This window comes from Condylostylus longicornis, unplaced genomic scaffold (assembly GCF_029603195.1).
Source record: "Condylostylus longicornis isolate FDR11 unplaced genomic scaffold, ASM2960319v2 ptg000110l, whole genome shotgun sequence".
NCBI classification, from domain to species: domain Eukaryota; kingdom Metazoa; phylum Arthropoda; class Insecta; order Diptera; family Dolichopodidae; genus Condylostylus; species Condylostylus longicornis.
This window is the reverse complement of record NW_026578078.1, coordinates 1,845,047-1,872,397: the sequence shown is the minus strand read 5'-3', so window position 1 is coordinate 1,872,397 and position 27,351 is coordinate 1,845,047. Positions and strand designations below refer to the sequence as shown.

At 23.9% G+C, this 27,351-nt stretch overlaps 4 protein-coding genes across 7 annotated transcripts in view; 2 read left to right on the top strand and 2 right to left on the bottom strand.

Annotated features, from left to right (window-relative positions):
* Window positions 1-12,832: 12,832 nt before the first annotated feature.
* On the bottom strand, window positions 12,833-14,626 carry LOC129614533 (pyridoxal phosphate homeostasis protein). The gene is made up of 5 exons (XM_055529184.1): window positions 14,386-14,626; window positions 14,110-14,322; window positions 13,909-14,056; window positions 13,570-13,811; window positions 12,833-13,095 (listed from the first exon to the last, which is right to left on the bottom strand). Exons 1-5 carry the CDS (start codon window positions 14,476-14,478, stop codon window positions 13,027-13,029), a joined length of 765 nt encoding a protein of 254 aa, XP_055385159.1. The 5' UTR covers window positions 14,479-14,626; the 3' UTR covers window positions 12,833-13,026.
* A 1,843-nt stretch (window positions 14,627-16,469) lies between these two features.
* Window positions 16,470-18,224, top strand: LOC129614492 (elongation factor 1-gamma). Its single transcript, XM_055529114.1, has 4 exons — window positions 16,470-16,585; window positions 16,762-16,789; window positions 16,849-16,998; window positions 17,059-18,224. The coding sequence occupies exons 2-4, from the start codon at window positions 16,781-16,783 to the stop codon at window positions 18,145-18,147; spliced, it is 1,248 nt and encodes a 415-aa protein (XP_055385089.1). The 5' UTR covers window positions 16,470-16,585; window positions 16,762-16,780; the 3' UTR covers window positions 18,148-18,224.
* A 525-nt stretch (window positions 18,225-18,749) lies between these two features.
* LOC129614535 (CDGSH iron-sulfur domain-containing protein 2 homolog) lies at window positions 18,750-20,202 on the bottom strand. Its single transcript, XM_055529186.1, has 3 exons — window positions 19,959-20,202; window positions 19,206-19,420; window positions 18,750-19,093 (listed from the first exon to the last, which is right to left on the bottom strand). Exons 1-3 carry the CDS (start codon window positions 20,041-20,043, stop codon window positions 19,004-19,006), a joined length of 390 nt encoding a protein of 129 aa, XP_055385161.1. The 5' UTR covers window positions 20,044-20,202; the 3' UTR covers window positions 18,750-19,003.
* Window positions 20,203-21,762: 1,560 nt separating this feature from the next.
* LOC129614459 (PH and SEC7 domain-containing protein) overlaps window positions 21,763-27,351 on the top strand; it is a 92,646-nt gene continuing 87,057 nt past the window's right edge. For all 4 annotated transcript variants that reach the window (XM_055529049.1, XM_055529050.1, XM_055529047.1 and 1 more), the window contains exon 1: window positions 21,763-22,105. In XM_055529049.1, the coding sequence (XP_055385024.1) occupies window positions 21,971-22,105 (135 nt within the window). In that variant the 5' untranslated portion in view covers window positions 21,763-21,970. The remainder of the gene's footprint in view (window positions 22,106-27,351) is intronic.

The following is a 27,351-nucleotide window of genomic DNA, read 5'->3' as shown; positions in this document are numbered from 1 at the left end:
TCCTAAAATTAATATGAATATATCAAAAATAAATGCATTTATTTGCAAAGTGAATTCGAAAGACCGAAATATTTACCCCACACACTTTCTTATATTTGCCCAATTTCAGTTGAGTATACTCGTAACTCTATCAGTGTCTCTTTTATGCTAATTTTTTTTTCAAAAAGTAAAATTTTTTATGTAAATTTATTAAAACTCATAAAAAATGCTTAAAAATACCTACACTTAAATAAAAGATAAAAAATAACCACTTAAATAGGGTCAAATTGTTAGAAATTTCAAGGAACCGGGAAAACAATTTTACTTTAAAAGAGATTAAACTTTTCTTCCTTCACATTTACCTCTTATTCAAATTCTGCTGACTTATTACTGATTTAAGGTCCTTATTCCAATATAAACCAAAAAAATCAATGAACATTAATTGCCTACACACCCAGGAAATCAAGAATGAATTGAGGAAAGTAGACATGAAATATATGAGGATTTTATATATTTACCATTTGATTAAAATTATGTAGTACTATAAAATAAAAATGAATTATTAAATCCAAATTTTTTTATTAGGAACTGTGAATTTGATAAGTCAAGAAATTCCCAAACGTTCATATACAGGCTTTTGACTTTAAATTTTGCATTCTTAAAGTTAATCACACTATTTTCAAGAATTTTGAAGGTGCAATTTAAGATTTTCATTCTTATTTTTCTTTTAATTTTCTTCGCTGTTTGCTTATTTTTCCTTTCTTTGCTTTTTTTTTTATTTTTCGTAAGAATTTTAGTTTTTCCTTTTTTTTTTGTTAATTTTCAGACTTATTCATTAGTATGAAAATAGAAACTAGCTGTAACACAATTTGCAATCATAATAATTAAATAAAAAAAAAAATATTTGAAATTTCATAAATTATAAATTTTCAATTTCAATATAATTTTAACCTTCCAAAGTTTTGAAATTAAAAATTCATGTACAATTTCTTTATTTTTCTTTCATTTTCCAACATACCAACCTAAGAATTCGTGAAAACTCCTACGATTTTCAATAAAATTGTTTATGCAATTAATATAAAATTCATGAATGATGAAATAAATAAAATCAATTGAATTTTTTATATTATATAAATCAAAATAATAATAAAAATAAATGATATCGTATTTAAAATAAAATAATTAAATACAAAACAAAAAAAAAAAAGAAATAGGAACGTAAAAAACACAAAGATTTAAAATTTGGGAAAGATTTTAAAATTTATAGTTCACAAGTTCACTGTATTGATTCTGCTATAGGCAAGAGAAAAAAAACTTTTAAAATAGTTTTTTGTTTGTTTGATTATACCATTTATGTATGTAATACGGTTGCCAACTAAATAAAAAATTAGATATTGTAAATTTAATAAAATTGTCGATTTTTTTTTAAATTCAATGATTCATTAGAAAAATAAATGGAAAATTGTCTTTTCGGTAGAAAAAATCTAGAAAAACTTTTAAAAAATTTACGTATAATTTTATTTTATAAATTTAATTTGAATCGCAATTTAAATTAAAAAACCTTTCTATTACAATCTTTTAACAGTTTTGTCTTAATCATTGTTTATGAGGCTTTGTATCTATCCTCTTATCTTTCCAATAGACTCAATGAAATCTTTCAAAAACAAGTTATGTAAAACATTAAATATTTAATAGAATATATTTAATTATTCGAGATTTTATTAAAGCTCATTATTTTCTTTTTATATTGCAACTACAAATTAAAATATAATTACCGCAAGTCAAAGAGATCGGAGTATTTTTTCACTTATATAAAATATCACAATATTCGAAAACTGTCATATTTTATTATTAAGATTTTTAAGAGCATTTATTTATTTAAATGACCAACTTATTAAAAACAGCCCTTTTTATTAAAAACAGCGATTTCATAAACATTTCCATATACAATAAGATCAATGAGTTTTGAATAAAGCAGATGAAAATACTTACATACTTCATATATCTTACAATTATCTTTTCATTTCTATATTTTGTGCTGAGGAATTTTCATATTGTTTTATATGCGCCATGAAATATACCAAAATCTTAATGTTTAGGAATCTTAGTATATTATAATTAATTTTCCAAAATTTTTATAATGATTCTTATTAATCACTGCCCCTAATTTTTTATCCCTTAAAAAATCTTTCTGTAATCTAAAAATTTCAAATAAATATAAAACTAAAAATTACCGAAATATTTATAATCTTAGAATTTTATTGAATTTTCATGATTTCTAATTATTTTTAAGTACTTTGAGTTAAGATTCGTACATATCTATTTCAGACAGCTGATATAAAACATAATTATGAGTGTGGAGTCTAAATATTATGTTGAAACAATATTTATTGTAAAAATTATTTAATATTTTAACAATTTTACATTAAAATCCAGTTAATAATTTTCGTATAATTAAAAAATTTATTTCTATCATGTTTTTATTTAATTTTGCTCATTTAAAATCAAAGTATATTAAATTACTTAGATAACCATTTATAAGACAAAATTTTTATAATTTGCCTAGGTTATTAACGTTTAGATAAGAAAATGTAAAACATATTGTATGTGTATAAGTAAAAATATTTCTAAGTAACTCAATACTATACGTCCTCTTTAATATTTTAAAATATCTGAATAAAATGTCAAATAGAAATAAAATGTATTTTATACATTTTTATTTATAAAAACGTATAAAATGAAAAATTTTCACACGATTCATAACAAATTTATGTACATAAATATAAATTTATATAGTATATAAATGTACATGTTATAATATAGTATCTATACATACAAACAAATATAAAAAAATGTAAGTATATAAATAGATCTTATACGAAACTAGGGTGCATATGTTTGTGTACACAATATATTATAGTGTCCTTATTTACTAAATTGTACCCACATATTCATAAGATTTCATTAAAATTAGAATAATAGCACCACATATCGGTCAGTTTTAAAAATAACAAAAAAAAATTCTTACAATCATCAGTAGACGAATTTATGATTTTCAAAATTTCATTTCTTTGCTTTTTTTTTTCTTTTGTTTTTTTTTTTTTTGTGTTATTATGGACCTCCTCTCATTTTTGTCTTTTTGTTTTTGCTTTTTCTACATATTTAAGTATATGCTGAGGTTACACTTAATTCATATGTATAATTTTAAATCATTAATAACGTCAAAAAGAAAATGAATTTTTCCACACGAATCTATAACTAATTTTTTTTCAATACAAGATTTTATTATACAATTTAATTTTTCAACATAACTCTGAACGTCAGTCTGTCGTGTATGAAAATGAATGTTTTTCTATTACGAAATTATTAGAAAATAAAAAGAATTTTTCATGAAATTTGAAAATTTATAATTAATTGTTAAAAATCTGTCTAAGTTTTCACATAACACAAATAATAATAACAAAATGTCATTGCATTTAACTGTCGCCTACATTTGACTTTATTACTAACTGTACGTTTAAATAAAATAATAATAATGGAAAATAATTGAAAATGTCATTCAAATTTTTAAAATACAAAGCTACATAATAGAAAACGAAAACAAAATTAATTAAGAAAAATTGCATACTTATAGGCAACATAATATGTAAAATTAACACGAGATCAAGTTATAGAAAATTTATTAAATCAAAGACATTTTGTCACGAATTTTTGACGTAAAAGACCTGTTATTTGCTATTTATGTAGGCAGTTAATAAATTTTCAATTAAAGAATGTAAAAATGACCACTTAATAGGAATTTAAAAATCATATTCAAAATGCGTTTCAATAATAAATTGTAGATTAAAATTTTTAATTTATAAGTATGATGAGTACTTGTAATCGTTCACTATTTCATTCTCAATTTTATTTTGACTGTTTATTACTTTAAACGTCATTCACAGTTTAATCAAATAAATAGATACTTATTTATCACAATTTTAATAATTTATTTTTACATTAATAAAATTATAAATTATAAAAAAACATATTTCATAAAACTTATTAATCAAAATAAAACATATAATATCTATTATATGTAAATATATATGTATGTATATATAATGTAAAAAATTAGTCATTAGTTTATTAATTGCAACTGTCATCAGATTTTTGAGTACAAATTATTTTGATTATATTATTTACAAATGATTTTGATTCATCTTTAAATAACCATTTTTACATATAATTACGCTTATATATATGTAATTATATAAAACGTTATATTCTAAAAATGTTATGAAAATATTTAATTAAAAAATTATTACTTAGTCGATAATTGACTTTTTAATTATTTCTATTGATTAAAATGAAAACTGGCCGTCTGTCGCACTGTATTGAGTACATTGTATTTAACTGACTTGGATCTATTAAATTAAATAGATCTAAGTGTCTACATTAGAATCAAATTTGAGAGCACACATAATTACACTTATACGCTTATGTTTGAATGGTGAGAGTTTTTGAAATATTCTTTCTCTCAGCTATGGATGTCATTGTAAGATTAATTAATTTTTTCAAGAACTGATGTATTTGCCCCATATGCTCACATGGCCCGACATCCAGCACAATGTGACCCGGTTGCGCCTGCCCAACTCGTTGAGCTTCTCAAGACAGCCTAATACTGCCTTGGAGGATGAGGGTGTCTTGATAAGCTCAACGAGTTACGAATAGTTCGTAGTCCTATTTCGTAAAATTTAAATTTTTTTTATATATTTTTATGTCTTGAAATTATGCAAACTAATACATAAAAACATATTTCTAAAGCTGAATTGAGTGAAATTTCATTATACTAAATTATAATCTCAAGTGAAAGAGTAGCTGTATAACTCACTCATCTTCAAACAAACCATGATCATTGCCATTAGTTTTTTCAATACTCTTATTTTTCGGTGAATTTTTGTAAAATTTTTCGCTCAAATTTTCATTTTCAATGTTTTATTCGACTTTAAAGCGTTTTTTTTCTCTTTTAACAACAAGACAAGTTAAAATAGAACACACTTTCGCAACTTATCAGTTATCACCTAAAATGTAAATATATGTATACATACACAGTTATATATTCGTTCTGTATTATGTATTACAAATTCACTTACAAATAAAAAAAAAAGTAAATTTTATTAAAAAACGTAACATTCATTTATTATTTTTTATTTGAGAGAAAAAGAATTTCAGACGCCATTTCGACCTAAAACAGAACCTGTCTATCATCATCACTTCCATACATACTTACCTACATAAATACAATAGGTCAATTCAAATAAAAGGTTATTTTAGATGAAAATTTTATTTTTATCTTTTTTTTAAAAGAACCTTTGCCAAAAGGATAAAGATTAATTGTAATTGTAACAGTTTTTTTTTTTAACAAATTGTACGGTACTTTTTTAGAATGCATTTTTACTTATAAGAATTTCTCGAACATAAAAGCAAAAAGTAAACCGGAATTGGCAAAAACAAAAAACAAAGAGAAAATTTTGATAATATTTTATTAAATAGTTACACAATCGGCGACGATTAATATATACTCGTATATTGGTAAACAATAAAAAATGCAACTTTCTCTTTTCTTTCAACATTCACATTTTGGTATATATAGTGGTTTACTACCCCATAAATTCTTATTTGCTTTTTTTTAGAAAACTTTTGAAAATTTAGAAAACTTATAAAAATAAGAATATTTCCTGCATGATTGATTGCCTTTTAAAATTTTAAAAAACTGTGCAATTCAATATTTTAATTTATAAAATCTTTAAAATTTTAAAAAGGTATATTTTGTATATTCAAATGAAACTATAGAAAGGAATTTATTACTATTACAATCCTATTAAATTCTACAGAATATGAAATGCCCTTAGATTTATAGATTTTAATCAAGAGTTTAAAACCATGTCGTAATACCCTTATGGTATTTAGGTGAATAATTATATACATAGAAATAGCCGGTGACTTTTCTTTTTGTTTTCTTATTTTGCCATTTGGGAGCTGCGCCCTTACAATGCTTTCAAATCGCTGATATTTAGCAAATAAGATTACAGATAATTTTCTTTGAGATTATGTTTTCTTTTTATGCATATAATTTCTTATTTAATAATATCAATATTTCCAGATTGATTCAATACAGCTTTGGAAAACCATAAAATTGCTAATATTTATAAAATCATGGAATTGATAATATTCCAGTAGAAATATACAAAAAACAAAAAAAAAAAACAAGTGGCTAACAACCGAACTCTTCGGATATACTACTGAAAACGTAGCTATGACCAACATAAAATTATATTAAAAAAGTGAATTGAAACTATAGATTTATCGATCCAAATTTTTAATATTTTTGAATTTTGTTTTTTTTAATTTAATAATTTTAAATATTCATTTACTAAATTAAATTTTTAAATAAAATTAAATTTTTACAAATAAGTATTACCTATGACTATACAAAACCCATAAGTTTTCACATTTTATATTCTACCTTTAAAATAAATAATTTAATTAATTTAAAATAACCAACTGAAAATACGGACGATCAATGCATTTAAAACTAAAAAATTATTCAGAATATAACATAAATTTTAAAAAGAACGCGTTCAAATTGAAAAGCTTTCAATTGCAATTATTGAAAAATGTCATGAAACACATTTTTGTAAAATGTATTTACATTTCAACCGAAATACAAAAAAAAATATAAAAATTAAAAAAAAAAATACTTTTTGGTGTTAAAATTTAACCCCTTACTTCCGATTTAGTTTTTGTATGTAACTATTTTTCAATTTAAAACAAATATTTATAGAAGCTTATAAAAAAATAATTTTGTTAGAGGTTACATGGAGTGACCTTCGTGATATCAGTATTTTCAAAAGTATCGTGAGACCTTATGAGTCTTTCCAAATTAATTAACGATATACAAAAAACCACAATAACACTTTTAAGAACATGAAAAAAACTTATTAAAATTAAATAATTTGAAAAAAGAAAAACTCCTTTAACTTCTCATTTTCAATATTATTTGCATATCGTCAAAGTTCTTACCATTTCACATTTTACCATTTCACGAATCTGCAAATATATATCTACTTTGAGCGAATTCTAAAGTAACAAAAAAAATTTAAAATTTACAGCATCTTTATCTACGATCTGTGTAAAAGTTACATAAAAATCAAACACATGTCGACTTATTTCAACCTAAAGTAAGTATTTAGGGTCTTACTTACTTTATTAATTCCTGTAGTCTAAGGGTTAAATATTAAAATAGTGAAATTTTCACAATGAAAGAATTTATTATCAAAAAAATAGCGTGATTGCTGTAATGCATTTGTTTTACATTATTGCACAACCAATTCGAAAATGAAAATATTTATTTAAAATGCAAATAAAAAATAAAACAATTAAAAATAAAACAATATAAAAAAATTAGCAGATTAAAGACTTAAATTGATAGTTGAAATAAACTTTTAAGCAAAATTAGTTTAGTTTAAGGGATCTTTTCGAAGTGGTAGCAGAACAAATAATACCAAAAGAAAAAGCACCATTAACATTCATATTTCTAAAAGGGGAATTTGAATTTAAAAAAAATATTCCAAAGAATAATTACAAGGATATTCTTAAGAAAGATTTATTGAAATTAAATCAAAGGATTTTACAAAATGGTTCGGCAAGTTTTCGAATTTAAAGAATTACGGGAACACATCGTGATGGCCAGTGATGATATTATTGATTTTTTACATTTTATTTTATATCATTTAGATGAGCCTAAAAATCAAACAAAGCGTGAACATATTTTAGCTTTTAATGGTTTTCCATTCAAAAAAGAATCTGAAGTATATTTTTGTCGACGTAATATTATAATGGGTTTTATTAATGATGATATTCAAGAGAAATTATGTAATTTATTACAAATACAATCTGATAATAAATTAAAGACAGTAACAAGAATATTAGATTATTTTTTCACAATATTTAATAAAGAATATATTGTTGATGATGCCGAAGAAATATTAGCATTAGAAGAAATGTATGAAAAATTTAATGAACAATTAAAAATTGAACATAAAGAATTATGTGATTTACATGCAACATCAAATGATTTTAGTTTAAAATATGATTTATTAAAATCAATTGAAAATTGGGGTAAAAAACGTGAACATGTACGTGAAAAATTACAAGAAATAAGACAACGTAAACGGGATCTATCATTAGAATATTACGTATTAACACAAAAACAGCATGATATGAGAAAATATATATGTCATTGTCCAAATGGTGAATTTTCATCATTAGCTGAACATTATGGTTTAGAATCACCAGAATTATCAGTTAGATTAACACATACACCACATTTACGTTCACGTTCACGTTCACCAAATCCTCAAAAATTACCACCAGAAATTCATATAACAACACCCGGTGAATTAGAACAATGTTTAAAGAAACAAAAAGAAGAACAGAAAGCATTAAATGAAGCTGATGCTATTAAATTACAACAAGAGCAACAGCAACAAACAGATAATCAACAATCGGATCAACCGGATTCAAATACAAAACAATTTCAAATTCCTGAAACAAAAGTTGAAATGGTTTATTGATTAAATATATAATTTCGATTTTATACAAGTATAAGAATAATTCTTTGCTTTACTTTTTAAATTTTTATTTAAAAGAATTTTAGTTTTAAAAAATTACGTTTATATTTGAATAAAATAATTACATATATGCTATTCTTATGCTAGCTAGTGTTTAAATAAAATTATTATTATTATAAAAAATGATAGTATTTTAAAGAAATTAAAAAAAGACAAAACGAAAAGACGAAATTTTTAAATGCTCCTAAATATCAAAGGTAACCCAATTAAACAAGCATAAAATGTACGACTCTTATATATTATATACATACAAAACACTCAGTTTTTTAAAATAATAAGATGTAAAATTTTTAAAATAAAATAAATGAAAGTATTTTTAAAATATAATTGAACAATATATATATATAATTGTGTGTCATATACATAAATATTTTCAAATTAAAATATTCTAAAATGCCAACAAAACAAAAATTGTTTTTTTTTTTTTTATTTAAAATTACTTATATTTAACGAAATTTTAAGCGAATTTTGCAATAAAAGAGCACCTTGAATAAATTTAATGATACTATACTTATATAGTTATAGATTTCAAACATACACTGGTATGCATATAAGAATATAGTCAGGTCCAGCAATCTTCAATTTTTTGTTTTTTTTTTTTTTAAATTAGAAAATAACAAAAAAGGAATTGATTGACATAATGATTAATTTATTCAAAATATTTTCTCAAATATCATCGATTTTTTAAACAAAAATTTATAATATTGTAAAAGAAATTTTAGAATGGTTTTAAATATTTCTTATCTTATGAATTTTATAAATATTTATTCAAATTTAAACTGTTTTGAATTCAAAATCGGCAGCTTAACATGCCATTGTGAAAAGCTTAAATATAACCGTAGGGATCATAATGAAAATATCAACACAAAACTTGCGAAACATAATTGGAACATGTACTGAAATTCTTCCATAAACATAAAACTGAAAATAAAGTAACTTTAAGTGACGATTTTTGAAATATTATCTCACCATAATAATTCATACGTCACCAAAATTCCAATATTTCAACAATAAAATCCTATATTGGACCACTTTGAAAAAAAAATCACTTTCAAAGGGAAAACCTGAAAAAAAGATAGTAATTGGCGCAATCCAATTAAAAATCCAGTTGAAAATACAAGAATTTAGTCAAATGAGTTTCTTATAACTAAAGCAAATCACATAGTAATTTTTCATTTCGTCCACTTTTTGAATGGTATATTTCCGAACGTTTAATTTTAAACCACTTTTTTTTTACATTTCGACCGGAATATCAAAAATTCCATATCCATTGCTTACATATCTTGCAATTAAGTAGCCCTAAAAAGGCCAAACTTTTTTATAATTTATTAAAAATTGTAAATATGCTCTTTACATTTAATTATGCATTTACTAATATGAAATATTTACAAAGTTTGGATAAAGCACCGTCTCATTTAAATAACAGTAAAACCTAGCTATAGCGACTTAAATCACATTTTTAAAACATCCAAGCTCGATTATGTGTTTAAAAATGTCTAAAATCCTTAATTTTGTTCTTAGCCAAAAAAAAAAAACAAAATAGAATTTAATTAAGTATACAAAATTTTACATAATATTTAAATGTAGACGCACGAAACACCTTGAAAATAACATTAAAAATTTTTGAATTTTCTTTTCGTATATCGAACTCTAAAATAAACAAACCTACACACAGAATGTATGTTAATGTAGGTATACCAAAAAAAAAAATTCTATAGCTTTTGAAATATATACTTATTCCAAAAATAAACAAAGAAAGACCTTATGAATATTTCTTTAATGATAAATTTCTTAGTCAATTTCGAAATATTCATAATAAAATATTTAAAATTGATGTAACTATTTTTGAATTACAAAGTTAAAGGGAAACGTGCAATGATTCTAAAATATTTGGTCTATGTCTCATCTATATCTTATATTCTAATCTAAAAATTTATAAGACCCATAAGCAAAATTAAGTTTTGTTAATAATATTTCTAGAAATGCAATAAAAATTTTGTGTCCAAGTTTGCATAAGTGTGCATATACCTGTTTTATATCTGCTGAAGCTGTATATAAATCTTAAAAACGTTATCTTACGTTATAATTGTATTTATGTATATGCTCCACGCAACTTGCATATTCACCAGCGGCGCCTACAAATTTTCATTAAATTTTTAAATCTTCAAATATTTTTTGTAAAAGTAAATTTTTATGGCACTATTGATTTATTAAAAAATTTTTCCGAATGAAATTTTTAATAATTTTTTTTTTAGTTAAATTTTTGAAATATTTTTATTTAATTATTTGCTAGAATAATATGATCATAATCTAAGGAGTTATATTTTAAAAATGTACACATACTCGTATTTATAAATATAAGGATAGAATTTTCCCTATAGTACACATTTATGTACATATAAATCTGTTTATAATATTATGAAATAATATTCTTCTTGCATTAAAATATCGCTTTAACACAATACCTTGCATGTTGTGATGACCCTTCAACAAAACGTGTCGCAGCTGCCGGAAACTAGGTAAGAACGAAACCATTTTTCACTATCTCTGCGAGTGCCCTCCGACTATAGGTGAGCTAAATTGTTCACGGCGGGCCGAGCTTGCATGGCTACATAGTTGAATGCTCCCCGTAATAAAATTTTGTTTATGAAAGTCTCATTTGCTTATTAATTATTAGCTTCCACAATAATTACTATAGGTACTATAAATCAGGCGAATTAATTCTTAATTAACAATATTAACATATTTGTACATATATTGAATAAAATTTTAAATTATATATTACATATTCTATTACTCTATACGAATTTTGTAAGTACCTTCATTTCAACATAATTATTTATTATGTTAAGCACTTCTTTTGAAAACTTACAAAATTTAAAAGAATTTTCCTTAATACCATCACGTTATCTTTAAACCTACCTTTATTTTTAAAATTTTATACAAGAAACGCTATAGCATTTCTATTTTAAGAATAAAAATTTTTTAAAAAAATTTTCTATATTACATTCCATAGTAAGACCTTAATACCAATAGTTGTTTCTTCCCTATGATTAGTTTACTGAAATAACTTAATTCTTTGTTTACTAACGAGTTTACGCTTAAAAAATCAAATAGGTCGAAGTAAAACTTTAAATTCTTCCTTCAAGATCTTTCTATAGGTTAGTTATAGAAAATAAATAACTAACATATATATACATACATTCATATAATAATCCAAAAAAATACATATTTTGAATTACAGACGTATAACAAAAATTTTTTATGCACATAATATTCGAATTTAAAAACAAAAATAAAAGGAGCTACATATCTAAAAATTTTACTATTGGCAGCTTGAACCTCAATTTCTATACAAATGTACAAATTTCATATGAATAGCAATTTTCTATAATAAATCTCCTATATTTTCTAATAAAATTTGAATGTATGTATAAACCTATGTATGAATTTGTATATTTTTAATTGAGTTACGTTTAATTGCTATATCCATTTTTAAAACGTAGCCATAAATATGTTTATAACTTAGAACTTAAAACAATTAAAATGTTAATTAAGTTTATGTATATATAGGAAATTTCTTTTATGTATTTATTTTATTAGTTCAGTGCCCAGTATTCTTATGTGCAAAATATGTACAAATTATGTACTAATTTAAAATTCACCATTTTTATTTCGCTGAAAATGCCTAAATCTTTAGAATAAAACTAAGAACAATCATTATTAAAGCATTTTTACAAACTTTACCAATTTGAACCAACCCAATAAAAATATAATGGTTACTTTTTATATTTCTATATTATTATTAGGGTTTATGCGAATCTTAAGAGCACCTTCTCACTTTTAATACCTTTCATGATCAAAACATACGCATTCTTGAGGCTGTTTTTTTAAATTAAAAATTCAATTTAATATTTTGGAATCAAAAAATGAATTGAAGAAATTTAAATAGAAAAATGTAAATTAAATAGACAAGAAACAATAAAATAACTAAACAATGGAAGACACTTATATTTACCTAACATGGTTCAAAGTCAAAACCATACATATATCGCAATATATGTGTTTTCATAATTTCTAGGTTGTTTTTGAAAGTAACAATAAATCAATCGTGTACGAAACGAGTATGTAGAAAATATTTTTATTAACTTTACTAAAAATAAAGTAGATAAACTGAATAATCTTCTAAACTAGTCCTTTATTTCAACGTATAGTATATTTACAAGGTTTTTTATTGGATTATTGAAAAAAATATAGCATGCAGTTTCATTATACGTATATATGTACATATATGCCTCTGTATCTAGTTGCAATTGATTTAAGCTTTCTTTCGGCGATCGCCAAAAATAACTAAAACACATGGAATTTTGATTTAAATTTTCTTCGCACGGTGGCCAAAAATAGAACTTCCAACTCTAACAATTGTACTTCCTGCCTCAATCTGAAAAAGAATATCTATTTAACGACAACAAAATATGTATATATACCTAAGACTTTGAAATAAATTTTGCTTTAAATTAACTTCAAAAACTATTGAACTCAAAGTCAAATAAATATCAGCCTTCAAAAATAATTGGGAAAAAATTAATTTTTATTTTTGAAAAAATTGGAAATATAATTCCAGTAAATTTCGAAATTGCCGTGAATTTAAAATTTTCAATTTTGTTAAATATATTTTCTTGATTTCGGTAAATTTATAATTGAATTAATTATTGAATATCAAAATGAATTTATAAAGAAAACACGATCCCAAATTTTAAAAAATAAAATATGTACGCTTTTTTTTAAGAAGTTTCGCTATTTAGAAGTAGAAGTTAATTTATAGTTAATTAAAATGAAGAAGCAGTTATGTATACATATATGTATTATGGTATTATGGTTATGTACATAACTTATTCATGTTACGATTACTTACAGCTTGTTCAAAGTCATCTGACATTCCCATTGAAACTTGAAGTTGATGTGGTTCTATATTTAACTTTACAGTTAATTCTTTATGAACTTTCATTAAACTGATGAAATCTGGGTTAGGTCCAGTTGAATAATCATGACCAAATGCACCAATTGTCATAATGCCATTAACATTTAAATTTTTCAGATTATCTTTTATATGACTATATAATTTAACAGCATCACTTGGTTGAATACCATTTTTTCCTACAAAATTATAAAAATTTTACAATTTTATAAAAATTAATATGCAACTATATAAGTGCCTACAAGGAGTTTCAAAACCAATTTAGAATAATTTTACCTTCTTCTCCACTTGTATTCACCTGAACCAAAACGCGTAAAGGTTCTTTGTCTGGCTTATTCAATTTTCCCCAAGCTGAATCTAACGAATTAGCCAATTTTTCACTATCAACTGTCTCTATCATATATAAATTAGGAACTTTTAGTACCTAAAAAATTACAAATGGGTAAACTGAATTTAATGAGTTTAAAAATTTTGTACCTTGTTAATTTTATTAGTTTGTAAATGTCCTATGAAGTGCCATTTAATATCGGGACACTTCTGCAAAATATGTTCGTTAAATCCTTTTTCTTCTAATTCTTGAACATAATTTTCTCCAAAATGCTTTTGATTGACTGAATAGGCATCAATAATCATTTCTACTGGTTTCGTTTTACTTACTGCTACTAATAGTGGTTTTGGTTGTTGAGAATTCTAAAAAATGAATTTTGCGGAAAAATTCCTTCTAATTATTACCATTAGCATATAAATTCATACTTCTGATTTTTTTGCATAAGCTGCTTCAACTCGACTTAAAATCGACAAAACTCCAGCTTTTACATCTATATCACCCATTGCTTTTCGTAACATATATATATTTTCACATAAAATTAAAAGACAAGGTAAAAATGATTAACATTCATTAGTAAATTGAATCAATTTGAAAATTTTTCTTATCAAAAATGCATATTGATATTATTATGCAAAAAATATTTGTTTATTATGCTTTTAGTTTTTATCTTATTTTTGAAACTGTCAATGTCAAAACAAAAATGCAAAAGTGAGTCGCCGTTTCATAGGTAAAAAAATATTTTAAAATTTCTTCTTTAATTTAAATATGTTTGAAGGTTTTGTTCCATTATTTCAAAAATTTTAATTTTTGATGTCACATAGATAACACGTGCGTAAATATCGTAAAAACGGGAAAATACAACACAATTATAAATGTTTGTATATTGGTTTTAATAATGAAACGCAATTGACAAAATACTTTTTTTCAAAATTGACAACAATTTTTTTCATTCATGCAACATTCATTTTGTTGCCTTTGTTTTCATAATTATTTTTCATTGTTAAAAAAAATACATTAACATATGGTTTTAATAAGATGGCAAGCAAAAAAAAGTGTAACAATTTGACCCTTACCCTTTGAAGGATTTAAAGAACTATACACAGATAATCTTTTTGTAGAATTTATTTCTTCTTTTTAAAGACAGAATTTTCTGTTTCTCAATATCATCAACAATTGATTTAATGCATTTAAGTAGAACGATTATCATAACATATATGTTTAGAGAGCTTCCATATTTGTATGACAACTTGCACGACAACCCACATTTACAATAATTTTTTGTTGAAAAAGTACAAATAACTATATAATACAAATTACATACCATCTATGTAATTAATATTTCCTACTATTATTATTTAATATTATTTAATTGTATATTGTATACACTGCCCTAGTAACCCAGCATTTACACATACAAGTTACTTGCATGCAAGTTTGTATAATATTAATTGTCAATTAGTTTTTCGAAATGTCAAATTACTTGCTATTATGACGTAGGCGTTTAGCAAGTTAATTTTTGAAAATGTCTTTGAGAAGAAAACAACTAGCAATATATATAATTGTTTATAAATTTTAGAAACCATAAGTTTGCTAAGTTTAATTTTTTCAAAACAAAATTCAAAAATTTTAAATTAAAAAAAAAAAAAATCAAAACAACAAATTTTTTTTTGTGAATTTCTCAATATGTCAAATTACTTGCTCAAATTACTGGCAGCAAAATTTTCTTGCAAGTTGAACTGCAAGTAAACAAGCAAGTAGAAATATTTCAATGTGTTAGTAAAATTTTTGTATGTATTGCAACTTTCTTGCAAGTAACTTGTACGTGTAAATGCTGGGTAAGATAAATATAAGTCAAATTTTCTATTAAAAGCAAAATATGTTTAGAGTTTTGTGAACTACCCTATAAAAATTTTTCAATCTAAAATTTATTTTGATTTTTCTTCCATAATTTAACTCAGTAACCTGTTAAATGGCAATAGAGAAGGTTTGTATCGTTTGAATTTCTATAATTTTTAGGAAACATATTTTTAATAAAATTTATTTTGAATACAAACTTCCTTCTTTTTTTTTTGGAACACCAAAATAAAGCTCCAAAATTTATTTATATTAAAATATTTTTAGATGCAAATGACTTAATACATAAAAGAACGATGAAAATTTTTTTTCTTCATATAAACTCTATAAATTTTTTTAAAAATCATAAAAGCAAAATGAGAGTCGGTCATTTTACGTGCTCAGTGGTGTTCTTATACTTACCAGGGCGGTGTTGTATATATTGTCGCATAATTTGATGAAAAAAATTTAAAATAAAGAGCAAAAACATATATGTATGTATACACATAAAAATTAATTTTAACTTTTCTGCCTACTTGCTTTAATTTCTTCTGAAGTAAGAAAAAAATTTAGTTAACAAAAATTTGACATCTTCTTTGCCGTATGTATGATAAACCTTGTTAAATTATCAAAAATCTACCTAAACATCAGTACGGACATGCTTGTAATTGTCAAGCTACGTATTATACTTGCACATTACACGTATGCATCACTTTTATATTTAGCTGGTAAGAAGCAACGGCAACACATATTTGTCATTTCTTTCTTCCAAAATTTTGTTGAATTTCAAAGGTGAGTAGGAAAATTGCGGTATAAAATTAAAATAATTTCTAAGTATTTACAACATATTAATTCAAAAGAAGGAAATAATATTATAAATAGTATAACAGAGACTAAAAAAAAATATATTTTTAACCCGGATGACTAGTACCTTAAAAGATATTAATCGATAAAAATTTCCATTACAGGTAACCAAACCGTGGCAAAATGGCTGGGGTAACTATTTAGCGGTACAATATATTTTGACCATTTTATATAAAATATTTCTTTTTCAGACTTTATACACATACGATGAAAACTTCCGTGCTTATAAAGCTTTAATTGCAGCACAGTTTTCTGGTGCTAAAGTAAATGTTGCAAAAGACTTTGTTTTTGGTGAAACTAACAAAACTGCCGCATATTTACAAAAATTCCCAACGGGAAAAGTAAGTATTTTTTTAAATTTGTATATTGCAATTAAAATTGACATTGGATTGGTTTATCAGGTTCCAGCTTTCGAAACAGCTGATGGTAAATATCTGCTTGAAAGTAACGCAATCGCTTTTTATTTAGCTAATACACAATTGCGTGGTACAAATGACTTTCAACAAGCTGAAATTCAACAATGGATTAGCTTTGCTGATAATGAAATCCTTCCAGCTTCATGCGCATGGGTATTTCCGTTACTCAGTATAATGCAGAATAATAAGCAAGTCATTCAAAATGCTAAGGAGGACATAACTGCAGCCTTAGAAATCTTAAATAAAAGATTAATCCACAATACTTTTTTGGTTGGCGAGCGTATCACTTTAGCTGATATTATTGTATTCTGCAATCTCATTCATTTATACCAATATGTTTTGGAACCGTCCTTACGTGCACCATATGGTTCTGTAACTAGATGGTTTACCACAATCTTAAATCAACCTCAAGTTAAAGCCGTTGTAAAGCCATTCGAATTATGTACTAAGACTTTAGAATTCGATGCTAAAAAATATTCCGAATTTCTTGCAAGACCATCAGGAAAACAAAAAGATGAAAAAAAGCAACAAGGTAAACAAGAAAAAAAAAAGGAAACTAAACCTGCTGAAGAATCCACTGCTGTCGCAGAGGAAGAAGAAGCAGCTCCAGCTGTCCAAGGATTTGATTTTGAAACATTCAAACGTGTCTATTCAAATGAAGATGAATCAAAATCAATTCCATACTTTTGGGATAAGTTCAATGAGAATGCCGGTGATTGCTCAATTTGGTTTGGGGAATATAAATATAACGATGAGTTAACTAAAGTTTTTATGAGTTGTAATTTGATCACTGGTATGTTCCAACGTTTGGATAAGATGAGAAAATATTCGTTTGCTTCAGTATGCTTATTTGGTGAAGATAACAATAGCTCCATTTCTGGTATTTGGATATGGCGTGGTCAAGATCTTATGTTCACACAATCACCAGATTGGCAAATCGATTACGACTGTTACGAATGGAAAAAATTAGATCCGGCATCTGAAGAAACTAAAAAACTTGTTCAGCAATATCTTTCTTGGACTGGGGAAGACAAGAAAGGACGTAAATTTAATCAAGGAAAAATTTTCAAATAAAATACATAATTTTTGTCCAATTAAAAAACTATTTTGCTGAAAATAAAAGTTAATTTTTATATGAAATCAAAAGTTTACATTTAGTTTTTTTTTGTCAGATAAAAAATTTAGCAAGGAATCAAAATTCTGCAATAGATATGTTTCAATCACGGATAAGTTATGTACTTTTTCCATATGCTTAAAATATAACGTTTAACGTGAAGGACCTTAAATTTCAACAGAGTGCTTACATCATACTTTTTCTAATAAGTACATACATACTTCATAAGAGCAATTTTGTGGTTATGTGTACACCAATTAATCCGTATCCATTCTTCCATATTTGTAATTGCTTATGGTTTATTTTGTAATAGCAGATGTTTTCGTAGATTTTATGCTAAATTTCTTTGAAGTATTGATTATCGCAATTACAGAATATTAACCAATAAATAAATTAAAATTTTAAATATATATTTGCACAATTATTTCGCTAATACACGTTTTCAACGCTATACATAAATTACGCTTATTCAGACAGAAAACAGTTTATCAAGTTCCTACCTAAATAATAACAGTACATCAAACAGATGTTTTTTATGTATGTAAGTACGCATATTCAAAAATTATATTTTTTTATAAACCCAAATTTTATTTTCAACCAATATTTCCAAAACGAGAAGGTAAAGCGTAGTAAATAAGATTGAAATTATGAGAACAATTATTGTTACTACACTTTTTAATACAAGCTTAGCTTCAAATATTAATTTGTTTTTATACTGGAAACTAGTACTTTTACTATAAAAATAAAATGCTTTCAAGTAAATGATATTTTTTCCTTGCCAAATAGCGGGACTGCATTATTGAAATTCGAGCCAAATTACGTTCCTTTTCTTTTAACTACAAGTGGTCCAACGTTATCCCCAGTATTTTTATTGTGTTCAGTATGACTTCCATCACAATATGGCCACTAAAATGATTCAAATTTTTAAAAAATTGCATTTATGCACAAAAGACTTATAAAATTTTATAAAAAATTTTATAAATATTTTAATCACAGTTTATATCTTAAAAAATCTTACATTTTTGGTTTTCCAACAACGGCAAAAAGCAGCTTTTTCAGATATATCTTCTATATCGACCATATCGACGACTTTATCAACACTTTTCTTAATTTTTTGATTGCATGTACCTGGTTTACATTGTGGTCTTGCTTTTGGACAAAAAGCTAAATATGACATATAACCAATTCCAGCAACAACGGCAGTAGGAGGGATCAGTTGCAACCAGTCAGTGACTGAAATTTATAAATTTGATCAGTCATTTTTTCAATACAGTTATTTAATTACACGTGTAGTCCAGGTAGATGAGTATATAGTGTAAATGAGATTATTAAATTATAGCAATATTATTGACAAAGAGAAACATAGATACGTAGGTATCTACCTATTATTTTTAAAAACCGTAAAAGTAATTAAATATAATCTGTACAAAAAAATTTAAAACATGCCTAATATGTACAAAAAAATTTTAGGCTTAGGCAAATTTCATTTTGATATAATATTAGAAATATTGAAATGGGGTTATCGTATGTACCTACATACTTATGTATTATAATGTAAAATAAGAAAACCTACTTTTTTATACGTGTATTTATTTAGCCTTCGAATTGCATAATCATATTTTAAGCAATATCATATTTTTGCAATTGAAAACAAAAATTATATCAAAACATTCGGAAAGCTCAAATTACCGAATCAAAAACAGGTTAATTAGAGCATATTAAAATATTTTACCCATTGTTATTTAAAATTTTTAAAATTATAAAAACTTACTAGATAATTTAAACCATCCCCCAAAGCTATCGGGAATAGGCAAATTTGATAAATAATTAGGTAAAGTTTCTTTTATTAGTGCCATTTAATAATATAATGTAGATATTGTTATGCTAAATAAATTCTTCAAGAGTTTGATCTAAATACTGGTCGATTGAACGGTCCTTCACTTCACTTAATTTTCCTTTCTTTTTTTCTGTTACCTACAAATTACGTTTTGTTCTTGTGTTATTTTTTTTTTTGTTGTTGCAATCTTATTTTGACAACACCTATCACAAAATCGGCAAAATTGTGACATTTAAAAAGTCATCTAAGAATATTGGAAATACTGGAAAATGCTCGTTAGTGCATTGTATTCACAATAATATTTTAAAAATAGGAAACACGATTTGGAATTAATAACAATTATAGATATATTAAATAAATTATTTTTATTATCTCCAACAATGTCCTGTTAATTTGTCTCGTTTTTTACACATAGTTTAACCCATACCCTTTATTGTATGTGGTCTTGTAAAATGCAGTTTTAAAACAACATTTTTTAGTATTCAATATTAATAGCCAAAAAATTTTGCCATAAAGCTATTTTCCGAGTTATAATTCTTATTAAACATTTATTGTGTCTCGTAGTAAATGGGTTAATACTTCTTTCCTTATATGTATATCAATAAAATGAAAACTTTTCAGATGGAAATCTGAATTTATTCACCGGATCATTCATCTCAATGAGTTTTATAAATATATATAAACAGTTAAAAGCAATTTGATTTCTTACAAAAGTAATGATGCTGAAAAATGAGACGAAGACAAGATTTTACGGAAATATTTATTGATTAGAATTTGCTGTCATAAAACATAGGATAAGTACTAAAATATTACAAATTATTTTATATTGAGTTGAAAAATTTGAGTACGTTATTTATTGATACTTATGGCGTGAAGTAAATTTTATAAATATACTTGAAATGAAACGAGGGTTGAAATCCAAAACACTTGCATACAAATTGTCAAAATTTAAAATTGTTATTTATTGCTTTGATGTATTATTCATTACGTCGATGAGACAAAAACGTAAAAATCGGATATTTTTTCATAGTCTACTGATTATTTTATTCAATCATGAAGTCAATATTTACAAGAAAGAAGCCAACGTGACTTGCAATTTTATACAAAATTGCACATTTCATTTTCTAAAATTAGTATAAATGTTTATCGTAATTCATAATAGTGTAAACCTACCTTAATTATTTTTAATGATTTTGACAACTTAAACCTTTGAAAACAAAACGTTCCATTTTAATTAAACGCCACATTCTTTCTCTGTTTATTATTCCAAAAACTCCATTAACAATAGTATACTTATCTCGTTCTTTATTTTACAAATTGATTTGAAAAGCAAAGAAAACATAAAACAAAATGTTTTTCCAGTTTCTCGCTGGATTTAACAACGATCAAGGTATTGAGTTTTGTTTCTTTAATTTTGTTGTAAGGAAGAAATAAAAGTAATATTTCTCTTTAAAATTTCAAAAATAATATAAAATTTTATTAAAAAAGTTGAAAGAAAATTTATTATAAAGAAAATATAAATTTTAATTATAAAAATAGTAATACAAATATAACCATATTTCTAATAGGTTTTTATCGAACCGATAAAAAATCTACGTCATTAAAAATAAAATCAATATTAATTAAGAAAATTTGAAATTTTTCAAGCATTTAAATTGTTTTTTCATTTTTTTTCTTGTTTTTTTTTTTTTGAATTTTTTCCTTTATTGTTTCATCTTACATTGAATTTGAGGAGTGTTGTTTCTTTTTTTTAAGAGAAGTTTAAATTTTTGGTTGTGATTGTATTGAAAATTTTTTGAATTTCTGTGTTTAAAATAAGTATCAAAAACAAACAGTTCAATAAAAGCAAAAAACCTAAAATAAAAAGAATTATAAAAACATATATATTTGTATAAATATATACATTATAAGTGGCTGCCGTTGTATAACAAAACAGCCATCTAAAAATGGCTGAAGATTTAATGGTAGTTTTAAGACGAAGTGAAATATCTGGCTTTGGATTTTCATTATTGGGTGCACATGGATATCCTCATGTTATTTATGACATAATAGAAAATTCTCCAGCAGCTGAGTGTGGCAAGGTATTTTTATTTAATTATTAATGTTTTTGTTTTATGCTACTTTATGAATGGTTATAAAATAATTTCTTATTTAATTTTAATTTTATTTAAATTTTTGATTAATTTTGAATAAAAATATTATTACAAAAACTTGATTAACATAGCGGAATAACAAGTTTTATCTCAATTAAAATGAAATAATTTTAAAAACTCATCAATTCTAAAATTAATGTAATTTTACTTAGACCAAAACAATTTATTTCGGTTAATTCTTAAAAATCGGCTTATTCTTGAATGAAATCATCAAAACATATTTTTTATTTATGCATACATATGTATGTTCATAATATGTACTTATGTTTGTATGTATATGCATATATAAATCAAAATTGTGAATCAGAGTTTTTGGAAAAAATATATTATCTACTAAGTAATTGGTAAAGGGATAATTTCATTGTTTATAAAAAGAAACATCAACAAATATGCAATCGCACTTAAATTTTTATATAATATAATATATAAGATCTGTATAAATATCTTATTTTCATCTTTTATATACATAAATAATTAAGGCAAACATGTATTGTATGGTAATTGTATGTATTAATGTATATTCAGTTATGAAAGAATCAAAAATGTATGCTGTGCATATAAGTATACATTTGGAAATAAAGTAGACTTTCCTTATGTTTTGATTTTCAAATTATTAAAAATAATTATTTCGATAAATTATTTCTGATTTGTTTAAAATTAAAAATTTAAAAAGAAAATTTAAGTAAATAGAAATCCTTTCAAGGAATAATTATATTAATTAACTATTAACGGAAAATATGAATTTGTAGTTATACCTACGAATAAATTATTCACATACATATATGTATATATTAGTGTACCTCTTTATTATATAGGGAGTGAAATACTAGGAAAAGTTAAAAAATTTGCACCTGCCTTAAATATATAAAACAAGGTTTTATTCGAACTGTTTATCAACTTAACTACTTAGGTTCTTTCTATTTAGTAGAGCAGTTAGGGTAGAGCAGCCTTAATTCAGCACGGTTCAGTACTAGGCTCTCTTAAAATAAAACGTGTGGAATAAATAAAATATAATAATATAGGTCTTTAAAGTTCATTTTTAAAGTATTGAAAAAAAATATATAATATTCCTATAGTCAGTCTCCATATTTTCAACTAAAAATAAAATTAATTTTATTTGTATTTGATCAATATTGTACAGAAAGTATGCTTAATACTTATGTTAAAATAAGTAGTTACCCACCTACCTATGTTATTATGTTAATAATGAATTAAAATATTTTAAACGCTTACAACGTTCGAGATCGTAGTCGAACAAAATTGTGTTAAAATAATGCAAAAATCTCGTAAAAAACAAATAAAATTTTATTTCAAAAATGTTAGCGATTTTTGATTTATACTTACTCCTTATATAGTTATCTTGTTCAGAAACGTACTAAGCCTATAGTTAGCGATATTCAAATTCATTAAGCATGATTTATACTAATTTCTTTTAGAATTTGTTTCAGTATCTTCAAATCTTCAAAAAAACATGTAGGAAGGCTATGTTTGCCAGTATTTATTTAGAATTAACTTTTTTTTAAACTTATATTTATTTAATTCCTCATATATAATTGAAAAAATTCTTTACAGCTCAATAGTATTGATTACCTATAAGTTCATAAAACTGAATTAATAATAATAGTGGTTATTTAGACCGGTCTAAATAATATTACCGGCTAATTTTTCTATGATTTCCGTTGATTTGCGAGATAACAAAATAAAAAACACACCTAATTACCTGTAGTAAAAATAGTAACAAAAAAAGTAATAAATTATATAAATATGAAAAAAAATGCAAAATTAATTTTTATTGTTATCTATAAGTTTATCTTATCAGAAATAAGCAAATTGAAAATGTTGAACATGATTAAAAAAAAGAAGAGTGAAAACAATTAAAACTGAAAATAATGATCGATACAAAACATTTTTTTTTAATTTTTTCTTCTGTTCGCGCAACTTATGCTTCGTTTCTAACTTTAAACTTCTAATCAATCGTTTACAAAAATTTAGCTTTCAATTATCAGAAATTTAATTTAAGTACCTACACACCTCCTTCTTATTTACTTCCTTATAAAATAAAATTTTGTTATTGAACTTTATATTAAATTTGTGGAGGATAAAATTCAACATTTCTAAAATAAGTAAACAAAACCTTTTGAATTGGAACTATGTATTTATAATTTTACTTCTAATTTTTAAAATTAGATTGAAGCGATTATCCTTAAAAAGGGAGATAAGAAAGGGAAATTTAAAAATTTAGATTATACGGAAATAAGTTCAGTCCTATTAGTCATAAGTATTTTTAACAAACTAATAATTTAAGGTTACAGAAAATTAGACGACATACGTTGTTCTTAACATAATAAATAAGTACATTCTTTTGAAATTTTTGGAAATGTACTAAAAAAATGTCAAATAAGTAACTAACTACTTTAGCGTTATAACATTATCGTTAGTTCTGTAAACAAAATTATTAATTTTAGAGAAAATTGACAATTTTCTTCTTTGTTTTTTCTTATTATTAAAAATTATTTACATTTTTTTTTCTTTTTTTTTTTTGCAATACAATTTACAGATACTTACTTCATTGTGCACGTTAGTTAACACATAACATTAGGAATGTTCCTTCTTTATTCTTAATTAAAAATGTAAACTCAAAATAAGTTTATTCTGAACAAACTTACATAGGGGCTGTTGCTTTTTAACAGCAATCACTTAAACTTGAGTTAAATTATTTGAAATTAGTAGTTTTAATTTATATTTATGTAAATTGCCAATAATGAAACTTAACATTAAACCTTCAATTTTTTTTTTTAATTCAGTTTAATTAATTCAAAGTTAGATAAGGCAGACTACAAACGCTAAAACTATTTTTACTTTTGTAGTTAGCGTCAAATTAAACAGTAAAACGCAACAAAAATCAAATCTACTTAGTTTTGGTTTTCATTTCACGTTCTAGGGACTCCATTTCACCAAGAATGAAATTGATTACAACCTTTCAGCTAGTTAATTGATCATTATGCAATTTGAAACCATTAGAGTACGAGTATTACGTTAAATTCATTCAGTTTTCGTATATTCAAAACTCAAAAAGAGACCCAGCAAATGTAGTCACAGCCAACAAATTATATTTAAAAAGATAATGGTAGCACTTGTGCAATTTTTCTGTAACTAAATGTTTAAAAAATTAATGATTAAATTAAATAGCTTAATTATAAAATACTTAATATTTTAAATTTCTTTTCGAAAAGTTTTAATTTTTTAATTATTTACTTATTTATTTAAGTATTTATTTATTTTTTAAAATATAATTGTAAAAAATATCATACTTTTGCTAGTCTTAATACTAATCTGCAGATTCAACAAATGTTTAAAGATTTTTACATTCTAAGTTTTTATTTATTTACATTCGCACTAACTTTTAGTATTTAAGTTAACATACAAATTACCTAAACAAAACATTAATACACATTTACTTAGTCAATAATGTAACTAATTTATCAAAAGTTAAGCTCCATTATTATTATTATAGTAGGTTGCTTATTTATTCGAGACTATGTACGTACGTTTAGATAATTTTCATAGGTAGCTAATTATTTAGTTTTGTATAGCTGTTTGAGACCCCATTCAAAAAAACTCATAAATTTTAAAATTATTTTGTATAGTAAACACAAATAAAATAATATAGCCGAGCAAACGCGGATTTTGTTTTCATTTTTATTTTTTTTATTTTGTGCTTTTTGTCTAGAATCTTTTTTTTATATACTCAAAGTAAGTAAGTAAATTTTATATTATTATAAAAGTATGCAAGTATATATACATACATACATTTATCTAAAATTTTGTTGTTATTTCATATTTTTTGAGCGACAGACAAGTTATTAATCCAAGGTCACATTTCGATTGAAGATTAAATAATTTATCCAAGAATAGTTATTAAATTTTTTAATACCTGCTTTTTATAATGATGTTGGTTGGTGTGCATGTAATGAGATATTCTTAATTTTTATACTTTGTTAAATAAATTCAAAGAACACCTGCTAAGAATGCTGCAAAATTAAAAATTAAAAAAAGCAACTACTTATTCAATAAAAATTTTGGTAGAATTATGGCATAAGACAATGTGTTTTGTAAATACATGTATTAAAGCAAATAGTAAAATTAAATATTTTTTAAAATTAAACATTAATTATATTATTTAAGGCAAATAGGAAAATTTTAAATTAAGTATGCACTTAATTATTTGATTAACACTTTCTCAATATAGTGTTGTTAAACAAAACAGAAATAAAATTAAAAAAAAGGATGTCCCATTTTTGGAATATGTAGGAGAGAAAGTCAAAAATTAAATTATTGATGTAAATTTAAGTACATATGCAACAATAAAGGAAGCGTGGGATATTCATAAAATTACGGAAGATTATAAGATAAAAAGCTAACTCATGTGACTGTAAAAAAAAACTAATAATAAATTAACGACATAAAATTTGTGAAACCTAAAAGTTTCACTCGTACAAATTACTCTTCAATAATTAGATATGAAAATGTTTGAATGGGGGGTCTGAGCTAATTTTACGAGATAACCTCCTTTTAATTGCTAAAATAATATTCATTCGTCAACGTATTTCGGATTATATTTTAAATTCTACCAATTTTTTACCATTCTTATTTCTTCCTTGTTTAAAAAATTACATTTTTGCTTAATAAATTCAAAGCCGCATGAATACGTTTAAATTTCCTTAATATAAATTAAATTAGAAAGTTTTATCTGTGTAAGGGTTAAATGTATTTACTAAATACATTTTACCCTCTAAAATAATATAAATTGCCTTTTTTAAAAATATTTTTTAAAATTTTTTTCGCAATACGCCTTTATAAACCAAGTGAGACGTAAACTACTTAATCTTTTTCAATGTTCAAATTTACTAATTTCCAGTTTTTAACTGAAATGAAAATATATTTTTTGAATATTGAACAATACGCATTCTCATACGTATTACTTAATATATACTTAATACGTATAATATATATATATATATATATATATATATATAAATTAATATATTAAAAGCTAATTTACACTTTAATTTAATAAAACTTAATAAAACTATTGAATTTGGGGGCTAAATTTAAAAATATTTTAGCAAAATTTTTAATATACTTTTTAAATAATTTAATAAACTGTAGATGAA

Bases quoted from the DNA above. Each gene is read 5' to 3' on its own strand.
- LOC129614535 (XM_055529186.1), bottom strand. From the start codon at position 20,043: ATGGCACTAATAAAAGAAACTTTACCTAATTATTTATCAAATTTGCCT. The intron at 19,421-19,958 runs GTAAGTTTTTAT...TATAAATTTCAG, and splicing joins GGGATGGTTTAAATTATCTA to TCACTGACTGGTTGCAACTG. The intron at 19,094-19,205 runs GTAAGATTTTTT...GAATCATTTTAG, and splicing joins GTTGTTGGAAAACCAAAAAT to TGGCCATATTGTGATGGAAG.
- LOC129614533 (XM_055529184.1), bottom strand. From the start codon at position 14,478: ATGTTACGAAAAGCAATGGGTGATATAGATGTAAAAGCTGGAGTTTTG. The intron at 14,323-14,385 runs GTATGAATTTAT...TTCATTTTTTAG, and splicing joins CTTATGCAAAAAAATCAGAA to AATTCTCAACAACCAAAACC. The intron at 13,096-13,569 runs GTAAGTAATCGT...ATTCTTTTTCAG, and splicing joins CAGATGACTTTGAACAAGCT to ATTGAGGCAGGAAGTACAAT.
- LOC129614492 (XM_055529114.1), top strand. The intron at 16,999-17,058 runs GTAAGTATTTTT...TTGGTTTATCAG, and splicing joins AAAAATTCCCAACGGGAAAA to GTTCCAGCTTTCGAAACAGC.